General features: G+C 37.2%; 2 protein-coding genes and 1 non-coding gene across 4 annotated transcripts; 1 reads left to right on the top strand and 2 right to left on the bottom strand.

The window, feature by feature from the left end:
- Positions 1-932: 932 nt before the first annotated feature.
- On the bottom strand, positions 933-1,004 carry trnaq-cug (transfer RNA glutamine (anticodon CUG)). Its single transcript has one exon. It is a non-coding gene; the product is annotated as a tRNA-Gln (tRNA).
- A 14-nt stretch (positions 1,005-1,018) lies between these two features.
- On the top strand, positions 1,019-12,279 carry l3mbtl2 (L3MBTL histone methyl-lysine binding protein 2). 2 transcript variants are annotated; one of them, XM_051914118.1, is made up of 18 exons: positions 1,019-1,271; positions 1,478-1,927; positions 5,526-5,676; positions 5,755-5,888; positions 5,965-6,079; positions 6,180-6,259; positions 6,411-6,528; positions 7,518-7,652; positions 7,731-7,819; positions 7,919-8,168; positions 8,905-8,981; positions 9,118-9,222; positions 9,316-9,463; positions 9,579-9,661; positions 9,751-9,985; positions 10,063-10,128; positions 10,294-10,449; positions 12,079-12,279. In XM_051914118.1, the coding sequence occupies exons 2-18, from the start codon at positions 1,559-1,561 to the stop codon at positions 12,198-12,200; spliced, it is 2,433 nt and encodes an 810-aa protein (XP_051770078.1). In that variant the 5' UTR covers positions 1,019-1,271; positions 1,478-1,558; the 3' UTR covers positions 12,201-12,279. The 2 variants fall into 2 exon arrangements, with proteins under 2 accessions (XP_051770078.1, XP_051770077.1); XM_051914117.1 differs by lacking the exon at positions 1,019-1,271 and having other exon boundaries at positions 1,292-1,927.
- A 110-nt stretch (positions 12,280-12,389) lies between these two features.
- On the bottom strand, positions 12,390-22,839 carry chadlb (chondroadherin-like b). The gene is given in 8 exon segments (XM_051914126.1): positions 12,390-13,190; positions 15,126-15,292; positions 15,375-16,061; positions 17,493-18,015; positions 19,507-19,808; positions 19,893-20,087; positions 20,169-20,334; positions 21,074-22,839. Coding segments are annotated over 8 exon segments (2,373 nt in total). The 5' UTR covers positions 21,127-22,839; the 3' UTR covers positions 12,390-12,910.
- Positions 22,840-22,901: the final 62 nt, after the last annotated feature.

The following is a 22,901-nucleotide window of genomic DNA, read 5'->3' as shown; positions in this document are numbered from 1 at the left end:
ACTAAGCAAGCAAGATTTGACAGTGGCAAGGAAACCAATCTCTCATCAGTGACAGAATGGAGAAAAAAACCTTGGGAGAAACCAGTCGGGAGGCTAGTTCTATGGCCAACGAACGAACACGGTGTGATTATGATTCAGGCAGCATCAAAAGTCAGAAATCAGATTGTGGATTGGTAGGATTCAAATATTTTATTCAGTTTCTTTTGCTTGAAGATCGGATTTATCACGCCAGTATGGAGACAAAACTAGTCATAGGTCTGGTTCTTGTGGTGTTTGCTGAGGATCTGTGCCAATGGCTGTCATGTCGACACGGCCTTCATAGTGGATTGTCTAGTTGACAGGATCTCCGCTTACAAAGGAAACATTCTAGTTTGTTCATTTCCTGCCATTTCGAGAACTTGTTAATTTCCTGTCATTTCGAGAACAGCTGTAAATGAACTGTAATAGATTGAATAGAAGGAATTGTATCTTTTCACTTATAGAAAGTGTTAGTAATGTTAACCTACATGATCGCTGACCCAGTTCAGTTTAGCAGAAAGGAGGAGCCAGACATACAGGTACAGTCAGGTGATTTCAGCAGAACAGCTTTCAGCTTGGTGATAGTGAATTTGTATAAGTATAATTTCAAGTAGGCTATACGTTTTTTTTATAATGAATTCACATTTTCATCACTAATAAGAGGGGAAATTAGGAAAAGAAAACAAGAATTTAGAGAATTTACAGCTTACAGTCAGTTTGCCGGTGGAGTTTTATAGCAAGTTTTGCTGTGTAGGCTAGTCTAGGTTATGTATCTTAAAACAGTAAACAAAAAATACATAAAAGACGTTATATTTGTACAAAATTTGAAGCTAAGCATTATGAAACGCGCAATACAATAAAACTTACTTGATTTGCCTTTACCTCACAGAAAAGGAAAAAAAAAAAAAAAAGCTAGGTTCCACCGAGATTTGAACTCGGATCGCTGGATTCAGAGTCCAGAGTGCTAACCATTACACCATGGAACCATGTAATATAGTTTAGCGTGTAGATGAGTATTTCAAGATTCTAGATTCATATGAATACGTACAATAAATAAATATAAATTGTTCGCTATGTAGTTAAGGGTTTTAATAATCACATCGTATATCAAACAACCATTTTATAAAATCAGACGTGTATAATGAAGCCATACTGGAATATAATAGCTGGTTCTCCAGTCCGGATGATGGCGCTAATGCGCTGTTCACGATGAGCAAACCACTGCACATTGGATTTTCTAAGGGGTAAAGCAGGTAAGAATTGTTTCTTTTACACTCAACAATGTTCATATTGATGTTTTGAATCTTCGCCTGTGTTTGTCATAATTTACCATTTATACAGAACTCTATAATGTTCTTCAAAGCTTTGTTTATATGCTTGAGTTCAAGTAACAGTTAACAAGTGTGGTATCTGGTGGAAATATGTAAGTGTTTTATTGCTTTTTAAACGTAATTCGCAGTCAACCTTTGGAGCCAGCTGAAGACTACATTCCTGAAGACGCCGAGGACCTCTATATAATCACCTATAATAAAAATTACAAATGCCTAACAAATGTGTTGCTTATGGCTGTGGGAAGTTAAGTGGGCAGAATGTCTCAATGTTCAGATTTCCCAAAGACCCCGTGGAGTTCCGCAAATGGGAAAAACAGGTCCAGAGGACCCGCAAAACTTGGGTCGCCAAGACGTACTCCCATTTATGCTCCGAGCACTTCAGTAGGGACTGTTTTGATACTAAGTCTTTTGCCATTGCAAAGACAATGGGATTCAAAGGGCTGAGACTGAAGGAGGGAGCTGTCCCGACTGTTTTTATCCGACCACCGTGCAATAAATGTGGAGGTGGAGGTGTGTCCTGTTCATTATGTACGAAAAGGAAACCTGGAGCGACCATTGACTCTCAACAGTTTGAATCAGTGAGTATCTGATGCCTCTTTCTTTCATTGTAGACTCTGAAAAAGCCTGAAGTGGGAGACAGAAATACTACAGGTCAAAAGTTTTGAATGATTAAGATTTTCACCAAGGCTGAATTTATTTGATCAAAAATACAGTAAAACCAGCAATATTATTACAATATTAAATAACTGTTTTATATTTTAATATATTGAAATGTGAAATGTACACTCCTGGGCAAAAAAAAAAAAAAAAAAATGGGCCAAGGTAAAATTGGCTAAATATTTAGCTTTTAATGGTGCACATTTTACCATTTTAACCACAAATCACTGGTCAGGAAATTAGCAGGAATTGCACAAATACTGTAGATAAAGTAATTTAGTACAGAATAGCCTTTCTCTTTTGTTTTCTTTAAAGGTTTAAGCTGTGGGTAAATTTGTAGACAGCTTTTTACAGGAAGAAGAGTCAGTGTTGTTCCATTCAATATTGATGGCTTCAAACAGTTCATGAGTAGTTGAAAAACGTCTCCCATTTAGTTTGTTTAATGTGAGACCAAATATTCTTCATAGAGTTTAAATCTGGACTCTGACCAGACCAAAACATGAGCCCGATGGACTTGTTTTAAAGCCACTTCTTGGTTGTTTTTGCAGTTTGGGCTGGACCATTTTCTTGTTGAAAAATAACATCTGATCATTCCTCTTTAGACAACAACTTTTCATTTGTGGGAAGCAAACCATTCAGCAGTATTCTCCTGTACTCCAAAGCATTAAATTACTTTTCACAATGAAGCAGCTTACCAGTACCAGCAGATGAAAAGACTCCACACATCATGACACCTCTTCCTCCATGCTTAACTGTGGTAGAGATGCATTTATTATTGTATCTTTCACCAAATCTTCCTCTGGTGCTTCACCATGCAACTCTTGTTTTATCGTGATTCATCACTCCACAAAACTCTGCTGAACCACTCTGAATCAAACTTCCTATATTCTGCCAAATACTTTCTGTCTTTGAAACATTCTGTCTTTGATGTTTTTCTGAGACAGCAATGGCTTTTTAAGAAGCATTTGCTTTAATCTTTGCTAATTTCTTCACCAGTAATTTGTGGTTAAGACCATTAAAAGCTTAGTGTTTAGCCATTTTGGGCTTGCCCCTTTTTTTTCAGGAGTGTAAAAGTTTTTTTTAATCTATCTTGCCTCAAACTTTTGAATGGTGTAATGCATCTTAATAAAATATTAAAGGATTAGTTCACTTCAGAATTAAAATTTCCTGATAATTTACTCACTGCCATGTCATTCAAGATGTTTGTCTTTCTTTCTTCAGTTGAAAAGAAATTATAGTTTTTGAGGAAAACATTCCAGGCTTTTTCTCCATATAGTGGACTTCAATGGCTACCAATGGGTGGAAGGTCCAAATTGCAGTTTCAGTGCATCTTCAAAGGGCTTTACACGATCCCAGCCGAGGAATAAGGGTCTTATCTACTGAAACAATCGGTCATTTTCTAAAAAAAAATAAAACTTTATATACTTTTTAACCATAAATGCTCATCTTGCACTAGCTCTGCAATGCGGCACACATTACGTAATCACGTTGGAAAAGTCACGCATGACATAGACGGAAGTACCACGGTACGGCAAAAAACTGAGATCAAGTTTTTCCCCATTGAGATGGAGATCCCTCGGCTGGGATCATGTAGAACCCTTTGAAGCTGCATTTAAACTGCAATTTGAACCTTCAACCCGTTGGTAAGCCATTGAAGTCCACTATACAGGTGCTGGTCATATAATTAGAATATCATCAAAAAGTTTATTTATTTCACTAATTCCATTAAAAAAGTGAAACTTGTATATTATATTCATTCATTACACACAGACTGATATATTTCAAATGTTTATTTCTTTTAATTTTGATGATTATAACTGAAAACTAAGGAAAATCCCAAATTCAGTATCTCAGAAAATTAGAATATTACTTAAGACCAATACAAAGAAAGGATTTTTAGAAATCTTGGCCAACTGAAAAGTATGAACATGAAAAGTATGAGCATGTACAGCACTCAATACTTAGTTGGGGCTCCTTTTGCCTGAATTACTGCAGCAATGCGGCGTGGCATGGAGTCGATCAGTCTGTGGCTCTGCTCAATTGTTATAAGAGCCCAGGTTGCTCTGATAGTGGCCTTCAGCTCTTCTGCATTGTTGGGTCTGGCATATCGCATCTTCCTCTTCACAATACCCCATAGATTTTCTATGGGGTTAAGGTCAGGGTCAGTTTGCTGGCCAATTAAGAACAGGGATACCATGGTCCTTAAACCAGGTACTGGTAGCTTTGGCACTGTGTGCAGGTGCCAAGTCTTGTTGGAAAATGAAATCTGCATCTCCATAAAGTTGGTCAGCAGCAGGAAGCATGAAGTGCTCTAAAACTTCCTGGTATACGGCTGCATTGACCTTGGACCTCAGAAAACACAGTGGACCAACACCAGCAGATGACATGGCACCCCAAACCATCACTGACTGTGGAAACTTTACACTGGACCTCAAGCAACGTGGATTGTGTGCCTCTCCTCTCTTCCTCCAGACTCTGAGACCCTGATTTCCAAAGGAAATGCAAAATTTACTTTCATCAGAGAACATATCTTTGGACCACTCAGCAGCAGTCCAGTCCTTTTTGTCTTTAGCCCAGGCGAGAAACTTCTGACGCTGTCTGTTGTTCAAGAGTGGCTTGACACAAGGAATGCGACAGCTGAAACCCATTTCTTGCATACGTCTGTGCGTAGTGGTTCTTGAAGCACTGACTCCAGCTGCAGTCCACTCTTTGTGAATCTCCCCCACATTTTTGAATGGGGTTTTTTTTCACAATCCTCTCCAGGGTGCGGTTATCCCTATTGCTTGTACACTTTTTTTCTACCACATCTTTTCCTTCCCTTCGCCTCTCTATTAATGTGCTTGGACTCAGAGCTCTGTGAACAGCCAGCCTCTTTTGCAATGACCTTATGTGTCTTGCCCTCCTTGTGCAAGGTGTCAATGGTCGTCTTTTGGACAACTGTCAAGTCAGCAGTCTTCCCCATGATTGTGTAGCCTACAGAACTAGACTGAGAGACCATTTAAAGGCCTTTGCAGGTGTTTTGAGTTAATTAGCTGATTAGAGTGTGGCACCAGGTGTCTTCAATATTGAACCTTTTCACAATATTCTAATTTTCTGAGATACTGAATTTGGGATTTTCCTTAGTCAGTTGTAATCATCAAAATTAAAAGAAATAAACATTTGAAATATATCAGTCTGTGTGTAATGAATGAATATAATATACAAGTTTCACTTTTTGAATGGAATTAGTGAAATAAATCAACTTTTTGATGATATTCTAATTATATGACCAGCACCTGTATAGAGAAAAATCCTGGAATTTTTTCCTCAAAAACCATAATTTCTTTTTGACTGAAGAAAGAAAGACAAACATCTTGGATGACATGGGGGTGAGTAAATTATCAGGAAATTTTAATTCTGAAGTGAACTAATCCTTTAAAGCAGCAAAAAGGTTTTCAATATACTTAACTCAAACTTATGACTGGTAGTGTGTGTGTGTGTATATATTATTTTTAGCACATTGTTTTGATTAATGAATAGGATGAACAGGAAGAGTCATTTATGAATGACAATCAGAGTGATGGAGAAGAACAAATATTTGATGGAGCAGACCACAATCAGCAGAATTCCAGTGATGACGGTGTAAATAATTCTGAGACACGTTCTTCCTGGGCAGAAAATGATGGAACAGGTGAATTGAGGAACCCTTCTATTATTGAACTTGCAAAAGTATATGTAGTAAACCCCACTCAATTTCATGTCTCTGCAGTTATATGTGAAATGTGTGGAACCAGTGGCACCACAGACACCTTCTTCTCCAGGTCCAAGCGCTTCTGCAGTGTGTCCTGTTCACGTTCATACTCATCCAACTCAAAAAAATCTTCAGTTCTTGCAAGGCTCCAGGTGGGATTGTCTGGCATAGAATTACATACATATTTATTCAAACAGTGATTTAATTTTTGTGTATCTTTGTATTCAGGGAAGGCCGCCCATGAGGAAGTCATCACACAAACTGTATCTGAAATCACAGACTGAGGCTCCACGGTCAAAGGCCGATGAGCAGCATCAGGAGAGCAGAGCATTTGTACAAGATGGTGAGAAAACACAGAAATCCCTCTTGCTTTTCACTACAGTGAGCTTTACAAATGTAATTTTGGCTGTTTGAATGTTCATATTGTGCTGTCTTCTTCCAAGCTACTTTGGCTGGATTTGACTGGGGTAGTTACCTTGAGAAAAGTGGCCTCCTCGCTGCCCCTGTATCCTGCTTCAGGCATGTGAGTGATTTTTATCCACCGAGCTTCTCTTTGCAGAAATGTACCTGTGAAATATAAATGTGGATGTAATAACCATGATATGTGTAAATTTCCTTCACATTATTCTTGCTATTGCATTATAATGGTCAATACATTATTGCCCATTTCACAGGTACCACTCTGTGGTCAATGGGACGACATCTATATGGGGTTAAAAGTGGAGGTTCTGAACACCCATACAGCCTTGCCTAGTAAGGTGTACTGGATAGCCACTGTTGTACAGCTGACAGGTACTCTTGTGTTTCCTCCACCACTGCTGAATGTAGCACTACAGCAAATAAATATTACATTTTGTTATTTTTATTTATATAAAAATGTTATATTTTTAAAAATTACACTACCGTTCAAAAGTTTGGGGTTGATAAGATTTTTGAAAGAAGTTTCTTATGCTGATCAAGACGGCTTTTATTTTATCAAAAATACAGTAAAAAAAATAAATAAATAAATAATATTATTGTGAAATATTATTACATTTTTAAAATAAATATTTTAATATATTTTAAAATGTAATTTATGCATGTGATGGCAAAGCTGAATTTTCAGCAGTTATTACACCAGTCTTCAGTGTCACATGATCCTTCAGAAATCATTCTAATATGTTGATTTGGTGCTCAAGAAACATTTCTTGTTATTATTACTGTTAAAAACAGTATTTTTATGGATACAATTATACACATTTTCAGGATTCTGTGATGACTAGAAAGTTCAAAAGACCTTTACTGTAACTTTTGATCAGTTTAATGTGACCTTTCTGAATAAAAGTATTAATTTTGATTAAAAAAATTATACTGATCTCAAACTTATGAACAGAAGTGTATATTATATTTATACTTTTTAAAATAATTTTACTTTTTTAAGTTTTGAGTTGCAGTCTGAACAGAATATAATAAGTTAAACAGACTGGTAACCACAGATTATTATGCTAAGACAATAAAGAAACGATACTCATTAAACAATACAATACTGTTTCTAATTAAAAACAAAAAATATGGTGTACTGTGATTCATAAACAGATTACTCCGGAAACTTAGGTTTTTGGAAGTTATTGGTAACTTTAAAAACAGAGGTTTCAAAGTTACACATTAGCAGAGTATTTTGGAATTTTAATAAATGTTACTTAAATAAAAGATTAGATTTAATTATGGGAACTATTATGTGATATTGTGTGATAAATTGATTCATTCTTTGTCATATATATTGTGTTGTGTGTTTCTCTCAGGCTATAAGGCTCTTCTGCGCTATGAGGGTTTTGAGGATGATGACAGCCATGACCTGTGGTGTAACTTAGGCACGGCTGATGTTCATCCAATAGGCTGGTGTGCAGTGAATAGCAAGCTCCTGGTCCCTCCTCAAGGTGAATTTTTATACTGTAGGTCATTAGGTATAAATGTCATAAAAATGCTAAATATTGACCTTTTTTTTCCCCCTACAGAGGTCCACCAGCATATTAAAGACTGGAAATCCTACCTGATGGAGAGACTAGTTGGAGCACACACACTTCCTGTTGACTTTCATGTCAAGGTGATGGCAACGGCAAATTAGTAATCCATTGATGCTGTCTGATTTTCTTTAATTTGCGCATAACTGTCTTCCTCTGTTTCCCGTCTGTACGTGTTTCAGATGGCAGACAGTTTGAGGTGTCCGTTCAGACAGGGGGTTCGTGTGGAGGTCGTCGATCGCTCGCAGGTGAGCCGTACCCGTTTGGCAGTGGTGGATACTGTCATAGGAGGGAGACTCAGACTGCTGTATGAGGATGGGGGATTGGGACCCTCGGGAGAGGTGCTCTCAGATTTCTGGTGTCACATGCAGAGTCCTCTAGTACACCCTGTAGGCTGGTCTGAAAGAGTGGGGCACTCTATCAAAAAAACAGGTGAGAAGAAACTGTGGCATCTATGGATTGAGTCAATCCTAGAAACATGCAGATAGTCAAAATGTCAATACAAACATGCAGAGTCTGAAACTTTAATATGAGATGGAAAATACAGAGCTTTGCACAGGACGTAGGGGAAAAAATTAGATGTTGTGGCAACACATTTGTTCCATTAGTGTTTGTAATTCAGGATGCTGAAGGAGGGGGGCGAAAGGAGGTTTATGTAAGTACATGTAAAATGTGTTTTTTGTGTTTTCTTGTTATCTTTCATATTTGTCTGAAAAAAAAATTGTTCCCATGATCTATTATTTAATTCCCTTGTTTTAATTAAATGGTTGCCAGTCATGGGAACGATTAAACAAAAGTTAGGGAACTAATTCATTAAAAAAGTGGCCATGAATTAATAAGTCTTGGGAACAAATCCTTGATTCATGGTCGCAATATTTTTCATCTATATGTTACGTGCGGGGCTCCATTTATAAAAAAAAAAAAAAAAAACTTGAATAGAAATAAGCCTCCATACAAAAATAATGAAAAAAAAATGTTTTTTTTTATAAATCTTTTTTTTTTTTTTCTGAATCAGAAAGAAATAACTGTGTGAGATAGAAAGTTGCAATTATGAGAAATAAAATGGCGATTAAGATTAATAAATTACCTTTTTTTTAACCATAATTTTTTTTTGATTTTGGTTATTAGGTTATTTGTAATGATATCATGCATGATTTTTCTGACACAGATGTGAATGTCAACATGGGTAGCCATCCAGCATTTCGCAAAGTCCTTCAAAACAGTGTGCCAGATCAGTTTAAGAAGGTTAGTGCATATACCATGAACTAAAATATTGTTAAATATTAACATAATTTTTTTGTTACTGTTTTGTTACCACAACTTTTTGTTAATGTTAGTTTAAAAATCTTGTGTCATAATATTTCTTACTGTATGCAAACAGTTAAGGACCGTTTACATGGGAAATAAGTTTTTTGAGGAAGGCATGAAACTTGAAGCAGTTGATCCTCTGAACCTTGGGAACATCTGCGTTGCATCAGTCCGTAAGGTACAATACAAACACTATTTATGACTTTAAATGAATTTTGCACATATCCTTGTTGAAAATAATTGCACTGACCTGGCTTATCTTATCGCTCAGGTGTTGCTGGATGGATACATCATGGTAGGCATTGATGGTGTTGAGATCGGTGATGGATCTGACTGGTTTTGCTACCATGCCAGCTCACATGCCATTTTACCTGTTGGATATTGCGAGAGCAACAACATACCTCTTACTCTACCTCCTGGTAATGTGCTCAACTGATTATTCCAGTTGTCTTTTTGCAACAAAAATCAATATTTAAGCTAAAGAGCCTTTTATTTGCAATTTCATACAGTGTTTGTTGTCTCCTTTCTCATCAGGTTATGATCATGCCACTTTCACATGGACACAATATTTAGAAGAAACAGGAACTGTAGCTGCTCCACAAAGACTTTTCAACACGGTAAACCTTTTTGACATTTGAGTCACATGCAATTTGTTACTGCATTTGTGGGTTTGATGTGTTTTAAGCTGGTCATACGTCTTTCCCAGGATGATGTAGGCCACGGCTTTACCCCAGGTATGAAGCTAGAGGCAGTGGACCTCATGGAGCCCCGGCTGGTGTGTGTGGCCACTGTTAGGCGCTGCGTAGGCCGGCTTCTCCTCCTCCACTTTGACGGCTGGGAGCCTGAGTTTGATCAGTGGGTAGACTGTCAGTCCCCTGAAATTTATCCTGTGGGCTGGTGTGAAATCACTGGCTACCAGTTGCAGCCACCCATCGGCCCAGGTAGATTGTAATTTTCATAGTATTCATATATGCACTCCAGATAATGGTTTTCATGTTATATTATGCTCTCTGCATAGAACCACCTCAGGGTCAGGAACGCTCGAACACAAGCAAAAAGGCAAAACCTTTTATGGGGAAAAGGAGTAAGTTTTATTTTATGTAATTATTAGTTTCTTCTTTAAAGAATAAATATTAAATATTCCATTTTGAATGACAAACAATTATAAATGATACAGTTCCCCTTGAATAGTTTTGTGTTGTCATTATCTTTCCTTCATTTTCTTACTATTCTGTATTTTTCACTTTAGGACGAAGATTTGTAAAGAAAAACACAAATAAATGCACATCTAAAACCCAGCCCACTCAGCGTAATAAGATTCCAGAGACGAATCAACCACAAGAGGCACTAAAACCCTCTATCACAGCCCCCATCTTACAAATAAAGACTGAACCTGAAGATGAAGGTATGTAGCATTTCTTTCATATACAGGTGCATCTCAATAAATTAGAATGTCGTGGAAAAGTTCATTTATTTCAGTAATTCAACTCAAATTGTGGAACTCGTTTATTAAATAAATTCAGTGCACACAGACTGAAGTACTTTAAGTCTTTGGTTCTTTTAATTGTGATGATTTTGGCTCACGTTTAACAAAAACCCACCAATTCACCAATATCTCAATAAATTAGAATACTTCATAAGATCAATAAAAAAAAGGATATTTTAAACAGAAATGTCAGGCTTCTGAAAAGTATGTTCATTTCTATGCACTCAATACTTGGTTGGGCCTCCTTTTGCATGAATTACTGCATCAGTGTGGCGTGGCATGGAGGCGATCAGCCTGTGGCACTGCTCAGGTGTAATGGAAGCCCAGGTTGCTTTGATAGCGGCCTTCAAGTCATCTGCATTGTTGGGTCTGGTGACTCTCATCTTCCTCTTGACAATACCCCATAAATTCCCTATGGGGTTCAGGTCAGGCGAGTTTGCTGGCCAATCAAGCACAGTAACACCATGGTCATTGAAGTGTGGGCAGGTGCCAAATCCTGCTGGAAAATTAGCATCTCCATAAAGCTTGTCAGCAGAAGAAAGCATGAAGTGCTCTAAAATTTCCTGGTAGATGGCTGCTTTGACTGTGGACTTCAGAAAACACAGTGGACCAACACCAGCAGATGACATGGCAGCCCAAATCATCACTGACTGTGGAAACTTCACACTGGACTTCAAGCAACATGGTTTCTGTGCCGCTCCACTCTTCCTCCAGACTCTGGGACCAAAATTTACTTTCATCTGAAAAGAGGACTTTGGACCACTGAGCAACAGTCCAGTTCTTTTTCTCCTTAGCCCAGGTAAGACGCTTCTGACGTTGTCTTTGGTTCAGAAGTGGCTTGGTACGTGGAATGTGACAGTTGTAGCCCATTTCCTGAAGACGTCTGTGTGCGGAGGCTCTTGATGCACTGACTCCAGCTTCAGTCCACTCCTTTTGAAGCTCTCCTAAGTTCTTAAATCGGCTTCGCCTGACAATCTTCTCAAGCCTGCGGTCATTCCTTTCACTTGTACACCTTTTCCTATCACACTTTTTCCTTCCAGTCAACTTTCCATGAATATGCTTTGGCACAGCACTCTGCGAACAGCTAGCTCTTTCAGCAATGACCCTCTGTGGCTTACCCTCATTGTAGAGGGTCTTGATGATCATCTTCTGGACAACTGTCAAGTCAGCAGACTTCCCCATGACTGCTGTTGGGATTACTGACCTAAACCCAGTATTTATACCCTGAGAATGGTAATTTAATAGAACTTGAAATTAAATATTCTAATAATTTGACACTGATTTTTTATTTTATTTTGATGAGCAGCAAGCTGTACTCATCAAAATGAAAACAACAAAGTCTGGAAATATTTTACTTTGTCTAATAAATCTAGAATATATTTAAGTTTTACTTTTTGAATTAAATTACAGAAAAAAAATTACTTTTTCTTGATATTCAATATATTTATTGAGATGCACCTGTAAATATAAATGTATAAAACTGTATTTATTTTTAAAATATGGTTCTGACATGGCTTCCCTGTCTCTCTCTCTCTCTCTCTAACACAGTTATTGCAGTAAAAGTAAAGGTGGAGGAAATGGAAACCCCAATTTTATCTAGTGTACAAAACAAAGAAAGCGCCAAGCCAGAAGTCTTAACAGTCTTCAAACAGGAAGATGTCTCTGTTTAACCCACTGTCTGTACTGATGAAAGTTCAAAGTGATCACTACTCTTTACTAATAAAAAACAAATGTAGGCAAAAGTGTGAAGCAGATTGTCTGTTTTGTTTATTTTAATATTAAACACTGAGTTAATTTATTAATCATTGTTTTTTTTTATTAAATATTACTGGTAGTTATTTAATTAACCAAACTGTTAGTGTAAAACAACAGATATTGTTTATTTTTATACAGTGCACATTTTTTCACATTACTGAAATGTATTAAAATGACTTAAGTTGTAAGGCATTTTCTGACTTTTAATTTTTTGCAAAGAGAAATTAAGCTTACAGAGTAATGTAGATAGATTTTAGCAATACAGAATCATTGCATAATAATATGGTAGATTCTGAATTAAAATTACAAATATATACCTGCTTATAAGCCTTTAAAGACAGATGTTTCATAAATGTTATGAACAGAACATTTATAACAAACACACACACGGTAGATCTTTTTTTTTTTTAAGGGTTTACATTTTTTTGTTGTTGTTGTTGATATTATCTTTTTTTTTTTTTTTATTGTCCAGCATAGTACATCCCTTGTAAACTAAAACTGTGCATTAAGCAAGTTAATACTACACTCTAAACAGTCTAGCACCCTCACTGATGTAAACTTTGTTTAAAACAGGGTTCAGGTTATATTTATCTAAATCAGAAACCGCAATGTAAATACAGCAGGATCACACAGACTTCCTTTTCTTCATGGTCCTTTTCTGCACTGTTTTAGGTTTTGCACTTTTAAGGGGTTTTCCTTTGGCTTTAACTATCTTAATGACTTTTGGAGGACTAATTAGAGCAGATTCAGTCTTTGTGGCCTTAGTTGGTTTGAGGTGCTGAGTAGAAGGAGGTTTTCCCCCTGGGCAGCTCTTAAAAACATGGACATCTTTGACCCTTTGACCTCTGAGTTCGGGAGGGTGGCCACAGGTGGCTCTGACTTTCAGATTAACCTGCTCAATCCACCTAGAAGCAGAAGGAACAATAGAAGGGTCATATGTATCATATTGAAGTAAAGGCCCAAATATACTTCAAGTGAAAACGAAGAACAATCTGGTGTGACGACATTTTGAACAAAATCAGGCTAAAATAAAAGTTTGTTTCGGGAGTTAGAAACGGCTTTCCTTTCGGGAAAATTTGCTCTGGCTGGTAAAAACTTTAAAACTACCATTCGTTCATAGCTATTATGTAATAGCCAAGCCCCTTTCAAGGAAAGTCTATTCACTCTGCGGCCATATTTGCAATGCCTCCGGGCAGCTATTTTGGTCATCCAAGACCAAGTCCTATTTGAATGGGGGAATTCCTGAAATCTCAAAAACTGCGTGGCAAACTCACAAATAACATATTTCAAAGTGGCATATTTCAAAGCTGTTGTTTCTTAGGCTCAAATAGCGTTAAAAAAAGCTTATTTTTCAGGCTAGATGAGCCAATGTGCATGTGCAGTCCTAAGCGCAAGTCTCAGGTTTCTATGGGAACCGGAGCTTCTAACAGCAGCTGCAATGACGCAATGACTTTATCAATCAGTGATTGGCTCTTTTACTTAGAAGGCGGGACGTATTCGGCCATATTGCACGTTGCAGTTTCTCCCATTCATTAGTAATAGGAGTGAACCGTCTTTCTATATCTATAGTCTTTGGTAATAGGCAGGTGTGCTCTGGAGCTCCGCCTTCGGTCCGTTGAGGTCATATGCAAGTAAAAACATGAACATTGTGAAAATAGCATATAGCATAAATTTAAGTTTTAATTCTAATTGAAAGTGACACTGTTTTTTCACATTTAATACTGTAAAGCTTGCTTTAAAGCAATATATTGTATAAAGTGGTATGTAAATTAAAGGATTAGTTCACTTTCAAATGAAAATTAGCCCAAGCTTTACTCACCCTCAAGCCATACTAGGTGTATATGACTTTCTTCTTTCTGATAAACACTCTCTGAGATATTTTAATAAATATCCTGACGCATCTGAGCTTTATAATGGCAGTGAACGGGACCCACGAGTACGAGCTGAAGAAAGTGCTTCCATCCACATCCATCCATCATTTATTAAAATATCTCTGAGAGTGTTTATCAGAAAGAAGATAGTCATACACCTAGGATGGCTTGAGGGTGAGTGAAGCTTGGGCTAATTTTCATTTGAAAGTGAACTAATCCTTTAAGGACGCAACTGGAGTACCGAATTGCAGAGCTTGTGCAAACATCCAGATTACTACAATTGGATGCTTTCTTAACAGCTGTTTTCTCATCACCACTGTCATTTTTGTGTTTTTGAGAGAAAGGCTTGCAGCACATATTTACATATTCATCCAGATGCCGTTCTCAGCAGTGTGGTGGCAGTGTCGAGATGTTCATCAACAGTATACCTCTATAAAGGTATTGCAAACATCTTTTTACCTCTAAGTGAAGAATGAAAAAGGACTTTGCTCTGAGTATATCGGGGCCTTAAATCACAGGTATGACAAGATAACATAAGAACATTTTTTAAAAATACAGTAAAATCAGTAATATTGTGAAATATTACAATTTAAAATAACTATTTTGTATGTTAATATATTTTACAATGCAATACACTCTTCTGATGGCAAAGCTGAATTTTCAGCAGCTGTTACTTCAGTCTTCAGTGTCACATGATCCAACAAAAATCATTCTAATATGTTGGTTTGGTAAGAAAAAATTCTTCTTATCAATGTTGAATGTTGTGCTGCTTTAATATTCTTGTGGGAACCATGATACTTTGGATGAATAGAAAGTTCAAAAGAACATATAAAGAATTATATAAATGAATTTAATGTCACTTTTGATCACAAAAATGCATCTTTGTTAAAGGTATTAATTTCTTTTGAAAAATAATAAGTGACCCCCACAATTTTTAACGGTTGTGTACATTTAACAAGCAAAACTTACTTGCGAAGAGGCAGCAGTGGACAATCACAGAGCAGTGGATTCTCTGCCAAGTTTATGACCTCGAGTCCTGTGAGTGGACTCAAGTCCGGCAGCTCCTCAAGTTGGTTCCCTTCAAGAAACAGACTCCGCAGACTAGACCCCAGTCCTGCTAGAGAATCTTTAGATACCTTCAAAGGGAAAGAGAGGGAAGAGAGATTTAAAACGAGTTTGGCGTTCATGTTGTAGCATTAGAAATGGTTTTGTCTTTACCTTTTCTAAACCCATATGATTAAGGTAAAGATGTTTAAGTGTGGCAGCGACTGACTGAAAACCCCCTGCTCCGATCCAGCGAATAGGGTTGCGGGAGAGATTAAGCTCTGCTAGGCTGCTGGCTTTAGAAAAGGCCTCACTTGGAACCTCCTTCAGTTTGTTTCTGCCTAAATGAAGAGTATTCAAGTCAGGTGCAGGATCAAAGGCCCCAGGAGCAACCGCTGTGATGGCGTTGGAAGTGAGATAGAGGCCCCTCAGTTTCTCAGTGCCTGTCAGGAGTCCTGCTTCCAATTTAGCGATATCATTGTCCTCCATGTGCAGAGCCAGCAGACCAGGCAACAGCTTGAATGCTCCTTTGGGGAACTGGGTGAAACGATTCTTTTCCAGATGGAGGTAAGTGAGATGGGGCAACCCCTTAAACGCCTCAGGACTCAATGAAGTGAGGTCATTTTCTGAGAGGTAGAGGTAGACCAGACTCTTCATACCATTGAAAGCCCTATCTTCTACCTCATGGATCTTGCAGCGCTGCAAATGAAGGGAAACCACTTTTGCAACGCCTGGGAAACTGTTCGCAGGGATGTAGTGAAAATGGTTGCCTCGCAAGTCCAGCAAGCGTGTGTCTGGTGAAAAACCACGAGGGATCTTGGTGTGACCTCTGTTTTCGCAAGATGAGTGGTGGTTCTCAGCCTGCAAAATGTATGTGGGTCAATGACAGCGTGTGACTGTGACAGTGTTATTTTAGTATCATTGATATACTATTATAGTTGTTGTTAAATATTTTGAATTAGATTTTATTTTTTAGGGCCCGAGCACCGATGGTGTGAGGACCCTATTGTAATGGTCAATTCTTCTTCTTCTCCGAAATGAATCGCATTTTTGAGGGCCTAAACATACTTAAAAACTCATGAAACTTTGCACACATGTCAGAAGTGGTGAAAATTTATGTCTGATGTGAGTTTCAGAATTAGGTGTGGCAAAATGGCTTGATAGCGCCACCTACATTAAGCGCCCTTTATGCTACGTTTCACGTACAAGTATGAAATTCAGTAGACAGATGTAACAGCCCAATCCCTACAAAAAAGTCACTGGGTGCAAAATCTGAAAACCCAAGAGGAAGTGAGATATTTTGAATTTTCTCTGCAAAATTTTTGCAGATTTTGCCATTTCCAGATGTTGTACAGTTTGCAACACTAAATTGTGAAAATCTTGAGTTTTCACTGAAGGGCGGGTCCGTGGCGGCCTGACAAAATTCGATGTTTCGCCATGAAACAGGAAGTTGTTGTAACTCGGGTATACAATGTCTGATCTGCCCCAAACCTCACATGTTTTTAAACTAAATGAAAATGAGAAATGTGGGCTTGGCAACTAGCTGAAAAAAAAAAAAAGTTTAAGTTTTTTTGTATTTTACTTCAGTTAATGTTTGTTTTATTTCAAGTAATAAAAAATGTTTTTATAAAAACCCTGAATAATGTTCAAGACAGACATTTTCTAATTACCTTTTTTATCTAGTTTAAAACATGCCAATTTAATAGAAATGTACACACTGCATTCATGTTGGTTTCATAGGATTTGAAAAATCTTAATACCATTTTCAAGTAACGTTTCAATTTAATGACTCAAAAATGTCGTGTTGTAACCATGAAGTAGTAAGTAATGACATATCTTCCTTACCTTGAACACATTATTTTCCAAAATGTTTAATATTTTCCCATGTAAAAAGCTATTTATTCTTTTATTTGTTTTTAACAAATATCATAAACTATTAATTCATAAATATCTAAATTTTGGAGAAGTTGCACCACATGACATTTTATAAACTAAACTAACCTTGCCTTATCAAATAATAATAATAATAATAATAATAAATTATACCAAACTACTGGTGGGTGGGTGGGTGAGGAGAGGACATAAAAGCGCTATAAAAATGCTTCCTTCCTTACTATAACATTTTTCTTTCAAGAATTTCATTATTTTAATGAGGCTTTTTTTCTTCATTGTGACAGTTGTATCAGCCGGACATTTTTGTTTTTATGCCCTAAAATGAACTGTAATTCAGAAATTCAGTCATGTCACTGGCCTAAAGACCTTTTAGTCATTCTGTAATATTTTTGCATGAACTCCAGTAAGTTTTCACTCACCCTCACATTCACAGTTGGCTGGGCATTTGACTTTATCTGGGGGTGGGGTTGTGGGCAGTGTAGGCAGTCTGCTCTGCTCCTCCAGCTCAGCCTTCAACATGGCCTCCTGGCTCTGACAGCGCAAATCAACGGGCTGTACCGCCTCCAGATTCTCATCGGACAGATGTGCAGGACCTCCACATGTACCACCCAGGCGAACGCGCTCCCGTATCGCCCACTCGCGCAAAGGCCGCATGTAGCAGCTGCAGTAGATGGGGTTGCCTGCCAGATTGAGTCGAGTCAGTTTGGGAGAGCCAGGGGCCATTGGCTGCAGGACGCGCAGCTGGTTGTGGCTTAGGTCCAGATGAGCGAGATGGGGAGAGAGCAGGATAGCTGCATTTGAAAAATCCTGCAGGGAGTTGTGATCCAGGAAGAGATGAGTGAGCTTGGGCATAGATACAGACTCCTCTCCAAGGTAGGTCATGGGGTTGTAGCTTAGCTCTAAGCGAATTACTTCTGGAAGTCTGGAGAGAAGGAAAGAAAAATTAATAAAATGAGAGCAAGAAACAATGCTCTGCTTTTAAAATAAGTATTTTTATTTATTTATTTATTTATTTATTTTTAAACTGATTATATTGTAGAATTAAGGCAGGGTTGGATTCCGAAATCCACTGCCGCTTCAATGTATATCCTTTGAGTGGTTTGTAATGAGTTATAAATCAATATTTATATTTCGAAATAGCAAATGATTTGAATGGCTTCTTGAAGCTATATAGTCTGTTTACTGGAATATGCTCTCTCTCCATGTTTTTGAGAGAGGCACCCAACATATGTTAAAACATATATTTACTCTTCTAGCTGGTCAAGACAGCCAAGGTCACTAGGATCACTTCAGCCTGTTGCCTACGTGACCACTTAATTAAAGCAATTACTTTACATCTTCAATCACTAGAGAATAATGACGAATATTGTCTGAACTCTCACTGAGAGAAAGTACAACTTATTAGTATGTTTTGGGAACGTTTCCTGATCAGAGCTAGAGCTCGACCAACCTTGAAGAAGCTGTGTATCTGTGTATGTGCGCTAGTATTCTTTGTTACAGGTCCTGACTTTCGTGAGGTGAACAACTAGCATCCAGGTGAGATGAAATGACCAGTTTACAGACAAGCTGGAGCCTAGAAACGCAGATCCATGTGGTTTTGTGAATGTAGGGCAGAGTGGTACGAACTCCTTGCTGAGTATTGAAGCTGACTTCTGCTGATGAAACTGCAAACTATTCTTAAGTAAAATTTTCTTCAATTGATTCCATCTCTTGACTCCTGGTCTTCATTCATCATATCTGGTCCTTGGGTCTTTAACTGTAAATTCCCCTACAGGGTCCAACCCAGTACTACGTGGCATAGATTCAACAATGTGCTGGAAACATTCCTCAGAGATTTTGGTCCATATTGACATGATAGCATCACACAGTTGCTGCAGATTTGTCGGCTGCACAGCCAAGATGCCACATTCACAAGTCACATAAATCACTTGAATCTGAAATCAAATTTACCCTATTTATTTTCTTAATGCACATTCAAGAATAAGTGGTTAACACTTTACAATAAGGTTCAATTTGTTGTTAACATTAGTTGTTAAATTAAGTATCATTAACTAACAATGAACAGTGAAAGTTTTTACATCATTTATTAAGCTAGGTCAATGTTTTTGACTCCAGTGTCCCCCATTGTCCACAACAATATTCAAAGGCCCCAGTGCACTAATTCATGCACTAACCAGTGCTGGGACACACTCAGACACACATTCACTCCAATTTACTGTATCCAAACTATCTGACCTGCATGTCACTGGACTGTAGGGGAAACCGGAGCATTAACTAATGTTCAAGAAGAAGTTTAATATTAACATTATATTTTAACATTAACTAGATTAATACATACTGTATTACGCTTCATTGTTAGTTCATGACAACTAATGCAATAACTATTAAACCCAGAATGTTTCTTTAAGCTCACCGTGTCATTGTCTCAGTGGGAAAGAACTGCAGTTCATTGTTATCCAGGCTCAAACGAGTAAGAGTGAAGAGGCCAGCAAACGCCTCTGTTGCGAGATAATTGAGGAAATTGTGACTAAGACGTAGCCATTTGATGTTCTGCAAACCCTGGAACGCCATGTTAGGTATGTACACCAATTGGTTGTGTGTGAGGGAGAGGAGGTTGAGAAGGCCAAGCTGTGAAAAAGCTCCAGGTTGGATCTCCTCCACTCTATTTCGGTCAATAATCAGCTGCTTCAGTGAGGAAAGCCCATCAAATGACTCCTAGATTGTAAGGAGAGAAAATGATGAAATGCATGCAGAGATTGTCCAGGTTACAGCTACAAAGACCAATACATCATGTCTTACCTGGTACAAGATCTCAATCTTGTTGTTAGCCAGGTTGAGCAAGACCAGCCGGCCGAGTCTGCGGAAGGCTCCTTCCCGAACTCTTTGGATGTTGCTGTTCTGCAGGGACAGGTGGGTAAGGTAAGGTGTGTGTGTGAACGCCCCTGTTGGAAGCTCCTGCAGGTCATTTCCTCTTAGGTCCAGTTTCACTGTTATCTTGGAGAAAAACAATGTAAATCACTTAACAGAAATGCATCAAAAATAAGGCACTAGTGATCATGGTGTTGCGCAGATTACCTCATCAATGGTAGGCGGAACCTCAGTGAGGTTCTTGTTGACACAAGCAACCGTGAGCTGGATGTTGTCACAGATACAGAACTTTGGGCATTTGCCTGGCTGCACTGTATGGATCTTCAGGGCAAACAATATTATAACCAGCAACGTGGAAAGGCTATACATCTTTCTGTGTAAAACAAAAGGACATTTGCGACACCTAAAAGAACTAATTCATGTAACCTCATGGGTTTTCAGATTACTTTGTAAGAAAAACTGTGCCTGATTAGTTTGCCAGTGATGCATGATTTGAGGATTTAGTGTGTTGAGCTCTGCTGGTATGTTTAAACTGGCTAGATTGAAGGCATTCATGTAATTTATGGTTGAATGCAGCTCCTTCACTGCCTCACAACTGAATGTCAAAAGCGCTTCAGGAGCAAACTCTAATGTCAAATCTGACAAAGCAGATTCTGTCTTAATAGCTATGTCTTTAAGATATTGAGTCAAATGTATATGTACACAAAGGTGTGTTTTCTAGCAGAAACATTCTTAAAACCTTCTTAATAAGTCATTTTGTGATTGTTTAAAAATGTGTAAACAAGTAAACACAAAAAAAGCCACACTAGGATACAGTAAAACAAGAGTTGGCTATATTACAAGAGTAAATATATTTGGCAAGGGCAAGATGTTTAAAACGCTATGAATTTGATCAATCATCAATTTATAGATCAGAATTGTTGTCCAAAACAATAATCTGATATTTATGTATATTATAGCCTATTTTACATTTTTGCTTCTCCATGAATGATTCTATGTTCCATAGTTGCATTAGTGTTTACATTTAGTTGAAAACCTTTTAATAAACTGTTATTTTAAATGTACAATAATATATTTTACATTTTAAAAGAATAACACATTCAACAACTTACTCTGAAAAAACAATAAAAAAAAAAGAAGAATGAATTTCTCTCGCGGTTCTCATTCAATAATATCCATCAAAAGTTCTGATAGGCCTCAGGAATTGCTCCGTCATAAACAATAGTCAACTTATAAAATAAAATCTTGAATAAATGCGGAAAAAATAATTAAAAACTGTTTTAGTTTCTTCAAAGAGAAAAAGAGCACCGCGAACGAAGCAGCCGAGAAGCTGATTTTCCAAATGCGAAATATGCTCGTTGAGTCCCAAGAGACTTCAGACCGCTGCTCTGCTGCACACAAAGACGCGTACTGTTCTCAGTCTCTCATAAATAAACCACTGGAGGAGAGAAGGTTCCCTGACAGAGGTTCAACACCTATGTTCTTTTCAGAACTACGATACTGAGAAAATCGCCAGACAGGTTTGCCAAAGTCCTCAAGGCTCAGTGAACTCGGGGCATTTGTGTTACTCAGGCGTTGCGTAAAAGCGCAATGGAGTGAGAGCTGACCTTCTTTTTAATTTTTTTTTTTTTCATTAATGCCATAAACCAACAATACAATGAGATATATTCTTTCAAAGTAAAAATACACAGCAACTAAAGTAAAATGAAATAACAACAATGCCAGAGGACAAGAACAAAATTATAACAAACAAAAGGAAAAGGGTGCTACTTTATACATCATATCTGCTTACAATGTTATAAGTTTGAATTGCCTTTTTTACTTTTACAATTACACAAAACAGAACAATAAAGCTTGAAATCCTTTTTAAAGCAAAAAAAAAAAAAAAAAAATGGCTTGGAGTCAGACCATTTCATTTTATGAATGTGAAACTTTCCCATTAATATTAACAATTGTATGAATTATGCCTTCTCTTTCTCAATCCCATGATCACTGAAGTGTATCATTATATCAAGTCCACTCAACTGCAATTCAATGTTCAATTTTTTCTAAATTAAATGCTCCACATCAATCCAAAATATTTTTGTATGTATGCAATGGAAAAATAAATGAAAAATAGTTTCCTTTTCACCTTTACAGAAATTACAAGAGTAATAAATATCTAATTTAAAACATTCCAGCACATGTTTTACTGGATATATTCTACGCATTATTTTAAAAGAGACTTCTTTTACTTTATTATTAACATAGAATTTATCCACTGTTCGCCAAGCTTTACGCCAATTCACATCCCCAAACACAGAAGACCAGAAAAAACAAGCTGGAGGATAAACAATATTATTAAGTATATTTCTAATATAGATATTTGAGACTCTATTTTGTAAAATATTTGTATTACCAATAAATATTTTACCCTTGATATCTGTAAAATTTAGATCTTCCTCCTGTAATGCATTCCTCAGAAGGATCAATACTTTTTGGGGAATTGCATCCATTACAACAGAAAACTCCTTAGGTCTAACTGGTATTTTAAATTTATTCAAAAAAATCTCTATATGTCAATAAATTTCCATCATTATTTAAAAGCTGACTAACTAATATAATATTGTTTTTAACCCAGTAATCAAAAAAGAAAAGACTTTGTCTTTGTTGTTCCAAATATAATATCTCCTAGGTGAGAAGTTATGCTTATAGGCCAGTGTCCATGCCATGAGAGCTTGTTTATGAAATTTTGCAAGCTTAACCGGTATTTTTTCGATTGAATAATTACATTTTAATAAAAATGAGAGGTCACCCAATTGCTTGAATAGATAGCTGGGAAAGGAGTTCCAAATACTATCTTTAACCTTTAAATACTGAATAAGCCAATTTATTTTAAATACATTGTTTAAAGCATCATAACTAAACACCTCTAAACCGAGTGAGAGCTGACTTAACAGG

The sequence above is a fragment of the Ctenopharyngodon idella genome, chromosome 12 (assembly GCF_019924925.1).
Source record: "Ctenopharyngodon idella isolate HZGC_01 chromosome 12, HZGC01, whole genome shotgun sequence".
NCBI classification, from domain to species: Eukaryota; Metazoa; Chordata; class Actinopteri; order Cypriniformes; family Xenocyprididae; genus Ctenopharyngodon; species Ctenopharyngodon idella.
The sequence above is the reverse complement of the archived record's forward strand: the minus strand, read 5'-3'. Positions and strand labels throughout refer to the sequence as shown.

Bases quoted from the DNA above. Each gene is read 5' to 3' on its own strand.
- l3mbtl2 (XM_051914118.1), top strand. From the start codon at position 1,559: ATGCCTAACAAATGTGTTGCTTATGGCTGTGGGAAGTTAAGTGGGCAG. The intron at 8,169-8,904 runs GTGAGAAGAAAC...TTTCTGACACAG, and splicing joins GCACTCTATCAAAAAAACAG to ATGTGAATGTCAACATGGGT. The intron at 9,223-9,315 runs GTACAATACAAA...CTTATCGCTCAG, and splicing joins GCGTTGCATCAGTCCGTAAG to GTGTTGCTGGATGGATACAT.